Genomic DNA, 14,449 nt, shown 5'->3' with positions numbered 1-14,449 from the left:
GGTCAGAAAATGCTTCAATAACATCTTTTGTTATTTAAGAGAAGTAAAATAGAAATCAACAAAACACAATTTTTCAACAGAGAAGCCTAAAGGTTACATATATTTACATTATGAATTTCACGCACTACTATTTTGAAAGCCAACTGACATCAATTACAGTTTCACTGTAGTTAACTTCTACCTGCTTTTAGTATCATACTGGAGAATTTTGAGATAATTTGAGTAAAATAGAAATAAAATGAACTTATAAACATGTTATTATGAATTATACATTTTAAGCTAGTGAATGAGCTAGCATAATTTTACTATCACTTGAGTCCATATTACCAAATCTCTGCTACAGAAAGACAGACAAACTTGTAAGAGGAAGGTAACTTCATGATCATCCAGTCCAAATTCCCAGTGGATTTAAGGATATCCAAATCCAGATGGGTTAAAAGACTTGCCAAAAAGCATGCGTTGATAATGACAACTAAAATGAATTCTCCTCATGACCCTTGTTCTTTCGGATGAAACATGCACTAGCCTATCACTTCAGTGCCATCTTTTTAAAAGATGTACACATTACGGAGGAGGACATAGCTGGTCTCGAGGACGGAAAGAAGGCGGGATGACTTTTTTAAGTGTCTGAAGTTGTACCTCAGCACCTTTCCTTTGATGACCCCCTACCCCTTAAACATATTTAAACACAAAAAAAGAATGGAGAATATGGTTAATGAGCCAAAGGTACTCCACGGTACAGCAGGGATACATAAAATCAAGTGCCATTAAGTAGAAGTGGTATTTTTGAAAGAACAACAGAATATGCAGAGAGTAAAACTGATAAACGTATTTCTTTTACCCGTTAATGACAACTGCAGAGTGTCCAAATCTGTTGACATCTCTATGAAGATTTGGTTTCGGTAATATTTTCCATTCATCACAAGCTAGAAAAAAAAAGAGAGACCAGAAAAACAGAAAATGAACATAAAAAAATGAATGCAAATACTAAAAAAACAATCATTGGTCAAATTAATGATACAATACACAAAGTTAAGAAGCCTTTCATTAATTTTTCATGACCAACAATTTAGTATTGTTACTCAGCTAGCATTATTTCTTAAATAGAATGGCTTTTGCCTAAAATGCCCACAAATAAATTCATGTGTATGAGAATAAAGGAGATGAAAGAAAAGAAAATGGGTGTATTTTATATTGGGAAATAACCTTTTTCTCTTTTTTATCTTTATTATACTTTCCCATGACCATTTAGCTCCCTTATACCCCACTACCCCCAGTAATCACCACATTGTTGTCCACGTCCACGAGTCCCTTTTCCTTTTTGCTCACTCCCTCTACCTCCTAAGATCCCCCCACCACTTGCTGTCATCCATTCTCCATCTATGAGTCTGTCTCTGTTTTGCTTATTAGTTCAGTTTGTTCATTAGATTCCACATACGAGTGAGATCACATGGTATTTGTCTTTCTCTGACAGGCTTATTTCACTTAGCGTAAAGGAGGAGAGCTTAAGAAACATCTTGGACAACAGGAAAAGCAAAATAATTTCAATGACATTATCTTTACCAAATAAACCAAGGTTCATATACTGAAATAATACATGAACATCAATACCAGGCAAATCTAGTAGAAAGTTAAATCACTAAATCAAACTTTATATACATGCATACAAAATTAAGTGAGATATATCATTTTCAATGAAAGAATGTCTAAAAATAGAATTATCAAAATCAAATATTTAATATGGAATCCCCAAAGACTCTGAATACCCAAAGTAATCTTGCAAGAGAACAAAGATGGAGTTATCATGCTCCCTGATTTCAAACTATATCACAAAGCAATAATAATCAAAACAGTATGGTACTGGCACAAATACAGGCACACAGGTCAGTGGCGCAGAATAGAGAGGTCAGAAATAAACCCATGATCATCAGTCAATTAATCTACAGAAAAAGGGGGAAGAATATAAAGTGAGGGAAAGACAATCTCTTCAATAAATGATATTGGGAAAACTAGACAGCTACATGAATATAACTGGATTACTCTTACATCTATGAAAGTAAACTCAAAATGGATTAAATTATTAATATAAGACCAGAAACCATAAACTCCTAGGGAAAAAAAAAACTCTTTGGCATCAGTCTTAGCAATATTTTTTAGATCTGCTCCTCATCTAAGAGCACCATAAGCAAAAATAAACAAATGAGACTACATTAAACTAAGAAGCTTCTGCACAGTGAAGGAAACCATCACCAAACAGACAGTAATCAATTAAATGAAAGAAGATATTTATAAGTCACATATCTGATTAAGAATATCAAAAATATACAAAGAACTCATACAACTCACTATCAAAAAAATCACCCCATTAAAAATGGGCAGGAGATTTGAATATATATTTTCCTGATAAAGACATACAGATGGCCAACTGACACAGGAAGAGATGCTCAACATCTCTATTCATCACGGAGATGCAAGTCAATACCACATAAGCTCTCACCTCACATCTGCCAGAATGGCTATAATCAAAAGACAGTAAATAATAAGTGTTGACAAGGATGTGGACAAGGGGAAACCCTGGTGCAACACTGGTGGGGATGTAAACGGATGCAGCCACCGTGGAAAATTGTACAGGAATTCCTCAAAAAGCGTAAAAGAGAACTCCTATAGGATCCACCTGCTCCACTTCTGGGCATTTATCTGAAGAAACAAAAATGCTCATTTGAGAAGATATATGTGCCTGTAGATTTATTGCAGCATTATTTACAATAGCCAAGAGATAGAAACAATTGTCTACTGACCAATGAATATTTTCTAGTGTTTTTACAATGTTTTATCCACAGAAACACTTTTCACATAACACCTGTGACTCTTCCAAGAGCCAATGCTCTGAAAATCACATCTTGGGGAATACTTTTATAGACAGCTGCACATGGGGTTAAGTCTGCTGATTTAACCTGCTGAAGTTCATTGAAGAAATGTGTGTAGTACTATAAAACTTCCCTGCGTTTTTATCTCCACCACTTAAAGTAGGCTTTATAAGAATCCTGTGAGGTTGATTGTGCAGGTATTACCTCATGTTTAAAACATTTAACAATTAGACCTAGGACAAGTTAAGCAATTTATTTAAGCCTACTTGATTACATTTGTTTTTCTGAAAGTTATGTTTATGAATATTTGCAATTATAAAACTAATTTGATGGAACTGCCCAAATGTCCATCAGTAAATAAGAATACAAAAACTGTGGTATATTATACCATGGAATATAGTTACTTGGCCATTAAAAAGAAGGAAACCTTACCATTTGTGATGGCATGGATAGACCCGGAGAGAGTTATGCTAAGTGAAATAAGCCAGTCAGAGAAAGACAAATACCATACGATTTCACGCATATGTGGAATCTAATGAACAAAATGAACTAACAAGTAAAATAGAAACAGACTCATGAATAGAGGGCAGGCTGACAGCCAGAGGGGACTAAGAGGGTAGAGGGATAGAACAAAAGACAAAAAAGAAAAAAAAGCCACAGACATGAACAGTGTGGGGACTGCTGGGAGAAGGGGGGATGGAGGCGGGTGGAAGAGGGTACAGGGAAAATAAATGGTGATGGACGGAGACTTGACTCTGGGTGGTGAACACACAGTGTACAGATGATGTGTTATAGAGTTGTGTACCTGAAACCTCTATAATTTTGTTAAACAGTGTCATCCCAATAAATTTAATTAAAAAAAGAACAAAAAAGAACTGTAAAACAATATTCACATGTGGAGAGAAGATGTGACCTGAAAAGGGCACAGACTATGACAAGGAGGTGATGAAGAGTTCACTAGTTAGGAGGGACAGGTTTCAAACATTCCATCCAATCTAAACACACACACCCAACCCACATGACCGCTGATTTATAAATTATGTGTTGGGTACAGGATTCCAACAATAGAATTAGAAACCAGAATATTCTTCAGAAAAGGAAATCAGAAGAGTCAGATGAAAGAGTAGGGTTTCCAGAAAGTAGGACTTCCAGAAATCAGCTTATTATAAAATCTCCAAAGAAGAATTTTCAAGGTCGTTTTCGGACATCCATAGTCCAGAAAAGACAACGGTCCAACAACCTGAGCCCGCCTTGGAGTAAAGGTGAGGAACTTGGCCGACATCCAATACAATCCAGGCGTGAGAAAGAAAGGCAGGCAGATTTTCAGGATGAAAGAAAGACATAAAATATGCTGAGGAAAACTATCTAAGAAGTGAGTTAGGGAAAAGAGCTAATAGAAAAAAAACAAGCATAACCACAAATTTAGCTTTTTAAGATTTCTTCTAACTGTATGAGATGTTCTTTTTCAGGAAAAAAACAATTTTCAGTGCACAGTATGGTCTAAAAATAGCACTACAAACACACGGTTACCACTACCCAGATCTGACAAAACCGTTATATCATATTTACTATAGTTTTCTAAAAAAAAAAATTACAGATAACATTGAGTTTTCTTGTGTACTCCCTCCCCAATTCACATTTTTTAACATCTTCCCTCTTTGGGGGCAACCACTGTTCCTACATTTGCTTATCAAGGTTTCTGTATTTATGATACATGTATAGTATTTTGTGTAGGTTATAAAAGTTTATATTAATACAAATGACATATTATACACAAAAATGATATTCATCTGCAACTTGCTTGGTTTATTCAACTCACTGAGTTTTGCTTTTAGGTTTGTTTGTTGTATTTTTTTTTTTACCATTGTAATCATTTTTAAGTGTGTGGTTCAGTGGTACTAAGAACACTCTCAGAGTTGTTCGCGCACCATCATGATGATACCAGAGTGTTCTTCATCCTGCTACACTGAACCAGGGGTGTCCAAACCACAGTCCAAGGGCCACATGCGGCCCAGGGTGGCCATAAATGCGGCCCAACACAAAATCATAAATTTACTTAAAACCTTTATTTTGTTCCTCAGTTCTCATTAGTGTTCATGTATTTTTTTTAAATATTAAATTTTATTTAGTTACTTTTCAAGTACATTTTTTATCACACCCCCTCCCTCTCCAATGTGTGGCCCAAGACAACTCTTCTTCTTCCAGTGTGGCCCAGAGACACCAAAAGTTTGGACACCCTGAAATAATAATTCCCCATTTCCCTCTCTCCCCAGTAACCCTATGTTATGTTTAAGTTCCTCACCTAAGTGGGATCATATGGTTTTCCTCCTTTTGTGACTGGATTATTTCATTTAGCACAGAGATTTTTCAACTGGTGTGCCGCAAGAAATTTTAAAACATGCAAAACTTAACTGTGTAGTCAGGGGCACTGACCTCTTTTCCCTTACATTGTCAAATAAAAAATGACAACAACCAACAGAACAATAGCTACTTGGTGTGAATGAATCAAAATTATACCTATTTTTGTCAGAACAGTAAAATATATATATATTTTAGTGTGTTATAGAATTTTAGTAGTTAATGTGGGTCATAGGATGGAAAAGGTCTCGAAAGAAAAAAGCGAGCAAAATATAACCAAGACATTGAAATTAAGAACAATCAGATAGTAACCAGAGGGGAAGATAGGAGGGGATAAGGGTTTTCAGGAACAACTATAAAGGACACATAGACAAAGCCAAGAGGGGGTGGAAGCAAGGGAGGGAGGTGGGTTTGGCTGGGGGTGGGGGGGAGTGGTGGGGCGTAAATGCAGACACCTATAATTGAACAACAATAACATATTTTTAAAAAAAACAAACAAGGTTGAAAAATTGCTGATTTAGTATAGTGTCTTCAAGTTTCACCCATGCTGTGGCATGTGTCAGAATTTCCTTCCTTTGTGAGCCTGAGTAATATTCCAATGTGCATGTATGTGTGTGTATGGATATATACACACACATAGATATGGGTATCTATATATATAGAAGGATATATAGATATCCATGTGTGTGTGTGTGTGTGTGTGTGTGTGGATATCAATTCATCCATCCCTGGGTGCTTGGGCTGCTTCCAATTTTGGCTACTGTGAAGAAGCCACTATGAAAATGGGGGTACAAGTACCTGTTCCTGCCTGCTCTCAATCACTTTGAGTGAATACCTGTAGTGGCATTTCTGGGTCATACGGTGATTTTATGTGTGACGTGCTGAGGAGCCTCCACGCTTTTCCAATATGTAAATTCCAACCAGCAGTGCACAAGTGTTCCGAATTCTCCACATCCTTAGCCAAACTCCTTTTCTATTTCTTGATCATAGCCATCCTACTGGGTGCAATATGGCATCACACTGTGGGGTTGATTTTGCATTTCCCTAATAATTAGTGAGGTTGAGCACCTGTGTAACTTTTGGGGAGAAATGTCTATTCAACAACCCATTTAAATGTATGCATATACGTGGTGCTGTGGGTTCATTTTAACTATGTTATACCATTCCTTCGTATGACTCTACCGTATTTATCCATTCATCTGCTAATGGTCATTCAGCCTGTTCTCAGACTTTTTCCACCACAAGTCATGTTGGTATGTTCACTGTTATTCACCTATTCTTGTGCACATTTTGAGAGTTTCTCTAGGTAGATTTTTAAGAGTAAAATGAGTAGGCTTAAGGAAAGGCACAACATCAATTTCACTAGATTTTGCCAATTTCCTCTCCAAAGTACTTTCACTGACTAAATACTCACACCAGCAGTGCGTGATGGGTTTTCTTATTTCATATTCTCTCCAACATTAATATCTATCAGATGTTTTTTGTTTTTACCAATCTGATGAATGGTTTTATTTTATACATTTTCCAAGTTACTGGTGAGATCGAGCACCTTTCCAACTCTACAGGTCTTCTGTAAAATCACAGTCCGAGTCTCATCCATTTTCCTAGTTGACTATTTTTCTTAATAATTCTTTATTAAGCATTCTGAATACCAACCCTTTGCTGGTCATATGCATTACCTTATCTTCTTCTTTGCTGTCATTTGTCTTTTCATTTAGTTATGGAGTCTTGCTTTACAAAAAAAGTGCGTAGATTAACTTGGTCAAACTTTTTATTTGTTCTTTCTATTTTTAACACAAGGTTTTAAAAGATAATCTCTAATTTTCTTCTAAAAGTTGTACAGCCCAGCCTTTACTGCTTTGATGTTTGAGACTTACTTTTAACTCTGTTGCAATGATCTAAGTTCAATTTTTCCCACATTTTGCAGGTATTTATCAGTATATTTCCAGACTACCAGTTTTCCCAGAACCATTTTAAACATTTATTCCTGACCCACTATTTTGTGCCTTTTTAAATTTCTGTACTGCTTTGGTTTGTTCTTATTTTGCTTGTTCTTAACTAAAAATATAAAGGGTCTGGCACAATTAACGCCCCAGTTTTTTTGTTTGTTTGTTTTTAATGAGTTGGTAATCTATACCAAATCTTTTATGACAAAATCATAAGCGTGTCGTTCTGTAGCATAACAACATCACACTCAAGCACACCATGTGACATTTTAGGTGGGACGTTCAAATGGCTGTCCATCTCGTGTGAGACATTCATGTACCCCACCCACCACACTCAATGGCGTTCCTTCTGCCAGACCCTGTATACGTGCGAAGTTTAAAAGTGAAATGATCCCACAAGGTTTATGATAAAAAGGCCTCCCGCTCTGTCTTCCCAATGCCTGTTCCACAACCACAGAGGTAAGCACTTTGAATTCTAAATAACAAACTGGAGTTTGTTTGTACATTTACCTCCTTGTTCCCAACGGCATACTTAGTTCTTAGCTGCCGATATGTCTGACTTCCTTCATGCAGGTGTGTACACGCAGACTTCCCCCTCTTATCCTCCCTGTATATTTAGGTTTTTTAGATCAACATTATATGATATTGTTCACAGATAAGCCATGCAGCATGCTCTGATTGCATTTTCATTCACGGACAATATTTTATTTTCCCTGCAGACCATTTTTCCCCTTGGCTTTCTATATATCTAGTATTGATTCCTCCCCATCCACAGTGGAAATTTCTACACCTCCATTCCTGCCATGTCCTGACATGGGTTATCAAGTGAGCATGTGTTCAGAGTTTGATATCTAAGCTCTCTCTGTCACCAATAACCGTAAGAACATGGAAAGGAAGTGGTACCCCAGATCCAGCATGAGCAAGACCACGGTGCACAAGCAACATGCACAGGCAGGTAGCTCATTCAGACCCCTGCACCCTCCACTGGTGCACCCCCACTCAACCCTCATCTTACAGCTATGGCCACATGGAGAATCATCTCTGCCCAGATAACAAGAGGAAAGAAATACAAATATGGCAGCTTGATGTACGGGAACAGTCAGAAACAGACATCACTTAGAAGACAACCTCGCTCGGGGTGGCTCAGGGAAAAGCCACCCTACCAACTGTGCCTCATCCGTATTATGGGGAAAGAAAAATGGCCCAAGAGCCAAGTGTGAAGGTAAATAGGTGAGTACAGTAACCCATAATAGGAGATAACATATTTTTATTTACACATTTTTAGAGAGAGGGGAAGGGAGGGAGAAAGAGAGGGAGCGGAACATCACTGTGTACTTACCTCTCACATGCCCCCTACTGGGGATCTGGCCCGCAACCCAGGCATATGCCCTAGACTGGGAATCAAGACAGTGACCTGTTGGTTCGCAGGCTGGCACTCAATCCACTGAGCCATACTAGCCAGGGCAGGAGATAATATATTAATCAGGGACTCAGGCACCTAAGGGTAAGGGTCTGGGTCATGCCACCAGGTGAGATGGAGACCAGAAGAGGTCCTAGCTGATGGTAAGGGATGTTTAGAAAGAATAAAGGAGGAAGTTGCCAGCTTTGAGACCAGCTGCAGAGCCAGAGCTATGAGCCAGGTTTTCCCCGGGGAGAAGGGCCACCGGCATCCAAGGGGAACTTTCAGCAAATATACTTGAAGAAGTGGACTGAGTGGCTCAAAGGATGAATTATACCAAATATGGAAATGCACTTACTAAACCCACCTCCAGGGACTATCACCGACATCGCTCAGCTACCAGCCCCTGCAGACATTGCTTTAGCTCTGGAGAGTCCCCTCACCCAAGTCCCTATGCTCCTGGGAGGGACCCTGGCACAGTGACAGTCCTGTTCCATCCCTTGAGCGACAACTCCGATGGGCACGGAGGCCGTTAGTTGGGCTTGGCCTTTCCCTCTGCCCCATCCAGCCTCCTCTCCCACCCCTTCCCGAGACCCTCATCAGAGCCCTGGACACCAAAGACTGTCGCCGGGTTTGCCTTCCAGAGAACCCAGGCTGGGGCAGGGCTATTCCTAGCCACTGTCTAACCTGACTGGTACTGACTGCTACAATGCCATAAATGCAAATCTCCCTCTGCAGTTTCTTAAAATAGCTGGCAAATTGTTCTCACTCATAAAACTGTTGAGGAAGAATAGAATTTCACTTTCAAGCTTATGAACAGCCAGCTGAGGTAAGCAATCCGTGTGTCTACAGGCAGAGCGTTTTGTGCTGATACTCGCCCACCTGCCGGGGATTTGCAACAGAATGGGGAAAGGAAAAGATAGGAGCAGTTATTACAAACGGACCTTCCACTTATTCCTTCCAGCTTTTTCAACAACTACTCAACAGAAGGCGGGGCTAGGTAAAGCCTGCTGCTGAGTGTTTCTCATTCTAGATTAGGATTCGCTACAAAACTGGGATCAATCTTCCTGTAAGCAGAATTTGTCAAAGGCCTTAAAGCTCAATATCGAATCAATACAATTTGTTTACATGCAGTCTATTCCCATTCTTACATTGTGAAGCCTCTTACATTGTTCATCTGACTGCAGTCAATAATTATGGGTTTTTTGCCAAGAAGAAAATATATTTCCAGAGCACTCAAGTCATTATTACTTCATAAAAAGTTTAAGGCTAGACAAATCAGAGCAAATCCACACAGCTGTTGACGTCCTGAAAGCTGACAGAAATACCATTCATACCAACAGGAAAGCTACCCAGGAATACAGGACAAAGTAAAATATACACTCTGGAGTACAGATTTGCTTTTAAAAACTCTGCTACAATATACTAAATATGAACATACAAGATACACGCTCAAGTACACATAAGATAAAAAATTGTTACTGTTTTCTGAAACCCAAATTTCAGAAATCAGAAAACCGTGCTGTCAGGCTACTGACCTAGTTCACAATTAACATTAAGAATTTTCACTGGCATTCAGAGACTGCTTTATCAATGACACATACACAGTACAGGCGGAAAATGCACATTCATTTGCAAATTTTCCTGCAAATAGTCATTTTTTTCATGAAAATATACATTTGCAATGCTTTAAGGACACATTTTAAAAATTCCTTTAATTTTCCACTTGAAATACTAGCTCATAAATCAGTCTTAGTTGTATACGTGAAATACACTAAAAAGAACACAAAGGTTGGGTGGACCAGACTCAAAAGTAGACGAATATAAAGAAAACCTCCCTTTAAGCATTTGAATACCTTTGTACCAGAAACCAAAATTTTGGGTGCTGTCTATAAAATTTTTCCCACTAGCCCTTCAGTGATGGTGTTTCACCAGGTTTTTCCCCCACGAGGTCAAAACTTCCCAAACATCCTAAAAGATACACATTTTTCCTAGTTACCTCATTCATCCCCATAGCTGCTCTCAGAATGCTGTCCCTGGCATTCATTCAATAAATACTTATTTAGTTTCTACTCTCTGCCAGGAAAAGCAGGTACTACTGTTTGACTCTCAGTTAATTGAAATGATTTTATGGGGTTTTCAATAAGTAGTCTCTGTGTAATACATTATATTTCTATATTTCTTGATAATGAATTGACTTCAGTAAACAGTCTTTGTGATAAATTATATTTATACATTCCCTGGTAATCAATCATACTTAAATTCCTAGAATAAATTGCACTTGGTCATAGTTTATTATACTTTTAAAACATCATGTCGAAATTAATTTTGACTTTAAGGTGTTTCAATTCATAAAACTCTCTCACTTGTCAATACTGAAATCATTAGTCAAATCACCTTATGAAACAAGTGACATAAAAAAACACCTTCCTGATTCCTTTTTTCCCCACCGACTCACCCCAGGAAACTAATTTCCATGACAATATTCACTTTCTGCCACGGAACAGTTTCAAAGTATAAGTACATCTAGTAACACGAGATCAGCTCAGTAAGATACACTTTTCCCATTGTATCTTCAGCCTCATTATATACTAGAAAGTTATCTTTACCAGAAAGATCATTTTAATCTTGAATCAGATACAATAATAATACCACTAACAATAACAAAAAGCAATAGTTTTCGGATTTAAAATCTGACTTCAAGACGATTTACAAACTAGAACATTAAATAATATGTCATAGTATATATTGAAGTCGATCATTTCATTCCCCAGCCATGGCTCTAGTATGAATTGCACTCAGGTCATTGTTTTAAAACTGCAGGTGCCCAGTGACTAAATCTAAGAAAAATCAAATTACATACTTTTTTTTCCTCCTACAACCTTCAAAAGGGATGCCAAGGCACAGCCATGTTTCGAAATCACCATCACGTGTCTCTGTATCTACCATGTATAATGAGAGCTATGAAGGCAAGGTTATATCCTCAAAGATTAACGATACTTCTACTAAAATTTACGTGCAGTAAGGTTGAAATAGGACATTTTTTAGCAATGAAACAAATAGTATTAGCACAAATAGTCCTATGTTTTTAAACACAATAGAACACAAGGCAATCAGCGGAAGTGTTCGGGTGCATTCCGGTTAAACATGCCATGAAAGAGCACTGTACCAATGAGAAAAATTAGCAACACAGCCTTTTTTCTTTTCAGAACAAATCTATTTTATGGTTGGCTTATTATGCAATGATTGTGTTTTATTTCCACAAAATATACTGCATAAGGAATACAATTATTTTGCAAAGTATTTCCCGAAATATGAAAAATACTCTTCCAGGAAAATATTCCAACATTTGATGCTACAAAACCAAGAAGAATAAACATAGATTTTTAGGGGGAAATTTTATTGGGAACTGACTAGAAATAATCAACTGAGATAAAATAAAAAACATTTATTCTAGGTTGAATTGTATGGTTGGATTATGTTTCTGTTGTTAGTGTTAACACAGGGCAAAAAAATTCTTTAAAAAACCCTTTCAAATACAAAGATACTTAAAATATGTCATCCTTCTTTCAATCTAAACATTTGCTTGAAAAATGAAACTGATGTTTGCTTTTATCTTTCCACACAATTAAGAAACATCATTAAACATAATATATCTGGCAATTTGTTGCCCAAATTAAGAACACAGGTTGGACCCGACCCAAAAGTGCACCATCTTCAGGTGGAAAGACTACTGCTGCAAGAGCTGGAAGTTACAGAAGCTACATCCACTGCTTACTGGCCCCAAAGCTTTAGGCAAGTTTTTTTCACCCTCTCCTGCTTCCTATCCTGGAAATAAGTTTATTGACAGCTAATTACAAGGTTGTTTGAGAGCTTACAGATATTGTGTATAAAGCCCTAGCCCTCAGCGTCCTACCAGTGGCCATTGATAGGAAATCTGGCCATCTTAGAAAACAGTAAAGAGTAATTAGAATAAAGACAATCTGATATTTCTCTCCCCCCACCTCTCTGAAACTAACACCTCTATTTTTTTTAACCTCGGTAAGTTTTTTTTTGACACATAAACCCTAAAATATGATCATTGTGAATAGGCAAGAAATACAAATAAATTCCTAATGTGAAAGCTATACAAATATCTCAATATTAATTCCTTCATTAAAGGACAGAAACTGGATGCAAGCTCCTGGAAAAATCTGCAAAAATTAAAAGTTCAAAATCTCTCGCTTTATAGATTTTTAACAATAACAACAAAATTCTATACTTTCCCAGCATATTTTTTTTCTTATAAAAAAAACAGACAAAACTTTCATCTACCTCCAGAGAACTAAACCTACTGCCTCATCACCATGGGCAAAAGTACATGTAGAGAGCCCCAGCCTGGCAGTGAACACTCAGCAACCGGCTTCCTCCAGTGCTTCACTGGAGCCATTTTTCTGGATCTCAGGCACTGAGTTACAAGCCTTCTAATAGCCGAGATAACCCCATCTTCGTCATGAATCACCACTTCAAATTATTATTTCAAAAAGTGAATACCTAATTATTTAGGACCTAATAATCCTAAAGATAGTGAATTCTTATTAATGATGAGTCCTGGACAGACACCCATAACTTAGAGCTAAGATGCATACTTAGGTTTATTACTAGGAATTTTCTTCCCAACAAATTTCTAATAGTATGAAGATCAAATTGCTTACTAAGAGTCATAATTTTCTTTATATGCTACCACTTGAAATAATTTTCCTAAGTAGGTTATGTGCCTTTTTGGTATTGAAAAGCAAAAGTATACTTCTTACATCTATTCAGTGTGTTATTCTTTTGTTTCTTTCATTTTTACTTATCAAAATGATTACTAATAGCTTAAAATTAGTAGATTACTTTACACCATCAATAAAAGGTGTTCTAAAGTACTAATAAATATATTCTAAATATCAGCCAGGTTTTATCTATATTATGATGTACAAAGAAAAATGTTTTCACTATAATAGTCCATTGCATAGCTAAATTTAGTATTTCAATAAATATATTCATTTAATATTCATTCAGAAGTTGACAGGATTATAGGTAGCATAATTAAAATTAAATAAACTTTATCTATGCACTGTATTTTTGGTTCTCTGCAAAAGATTATTTAATCACTTCCATTCCTAGTTCTTATAGTTTGCATTTTGTCCCAAATCTTATTTCTTTTGCTCCACTATCAATATATTCCTTTCTCTAATTCTATTAGCTTTCTATACCAAGTACGTATATCTGGTGAGTTTAGTTTAAATGCATCTTTACTCATCCCCACTATATCTAATAGGCTTGTGTTACTACTTATAATTTATATAATTTGATAGTCCACTATATCTACCCATTATCAAAACTATTGGTAATAGTCAAACAAAACAGACTGACATAGCGTCCATGTAGGGTCACCCTCTACAAAAGCCCTCGAAAAAGACGTCCACACCCAGATTTCTCAATTCCCCTGTCTCCACCACAGAGTCACCCCAGTTCATTTCTTCTCCTGGACTTATACTACCTCTATGCTGACTTTAGAGAGAATTCCACTCACAATCTGTCACTGAATTAATCTCTCTAAAATGATATATACACATGCTGTCAAGTAATGTATTTGAGAATCTCCACATGAGAAATTTCTGATATTTCCTACTTTGTACAATCCTAACAGATACATACCTATGTCATATGCCAGGAAATCGGCAGAAAAACATTTTGCACCGTTACTCAAGGAAGTGTCATTATGGGTATTTCCTCCAAAAATAAGCATAGCTCCATTGATAAGAACAGCTGAATGAAGGTATCTGGCAAACCCACTTTCTTTCAAAATAGTCCTACAGGATAAAATTTAAAAATGTATTACAAAAGATAAAAAG

The 14,449-nt window shown here is 37.0% G+C and overlaps 1 protein-coding gene across 5 annotated transcripts in view; it reads right to left on the bottom strand.

Moving 5' to 3' along the window:
* ATRNL1 (attractin like 1) overlaps nucleotides 1–14,449 on the bottom strand; it is a 506,958-nt gene that overhangs the window by 402,391 nt on the left and 90,118 nt on the right. For all 5 annotated transcript variants that reach the window (XM_053668567.1, XM_053668564.1, XM_053668566.1 and 2 more), the window contains exons 10-11: nucleotides 14,253–14,407; nucleotides 842–926 (exon numbers count right to left, since the gene is read on the bottom strand). In XM_053668567.1, coding sequence (XP_053524542.1) covers nucleotides 842–926; nucleotides 14,253–14,407 — 240 coding nt within the window. The remainder of the gene's footprint in view (nucleotides 1–841; nucleotides 927–14,252; nucleotides 14,408–14,449) is intronic.

The sequence above is a fragment of the Artibeus jamaicensis genome, unplaced genomic scaffold, assembly GCF_021234435.1.
Source record: "Artibeus jamaicensis isolate MK-2021 breed Jamaican fruit bat unplaced genomic scaffold, CSHL_Jam_final contig_490, whole genome shotgun sequence".
Classification (NCBI taxonomy): Eukaryota; Metazoa; Chordata; class Mammalia; order Chiroptera; family Phyllostomidae; genus Artibeus; species Artibeus jamaicensis.
Note: the sequence above shows the minus strand (reverse complement) of the source record. Positions and strands in the feature narration are given on the sequence as shown.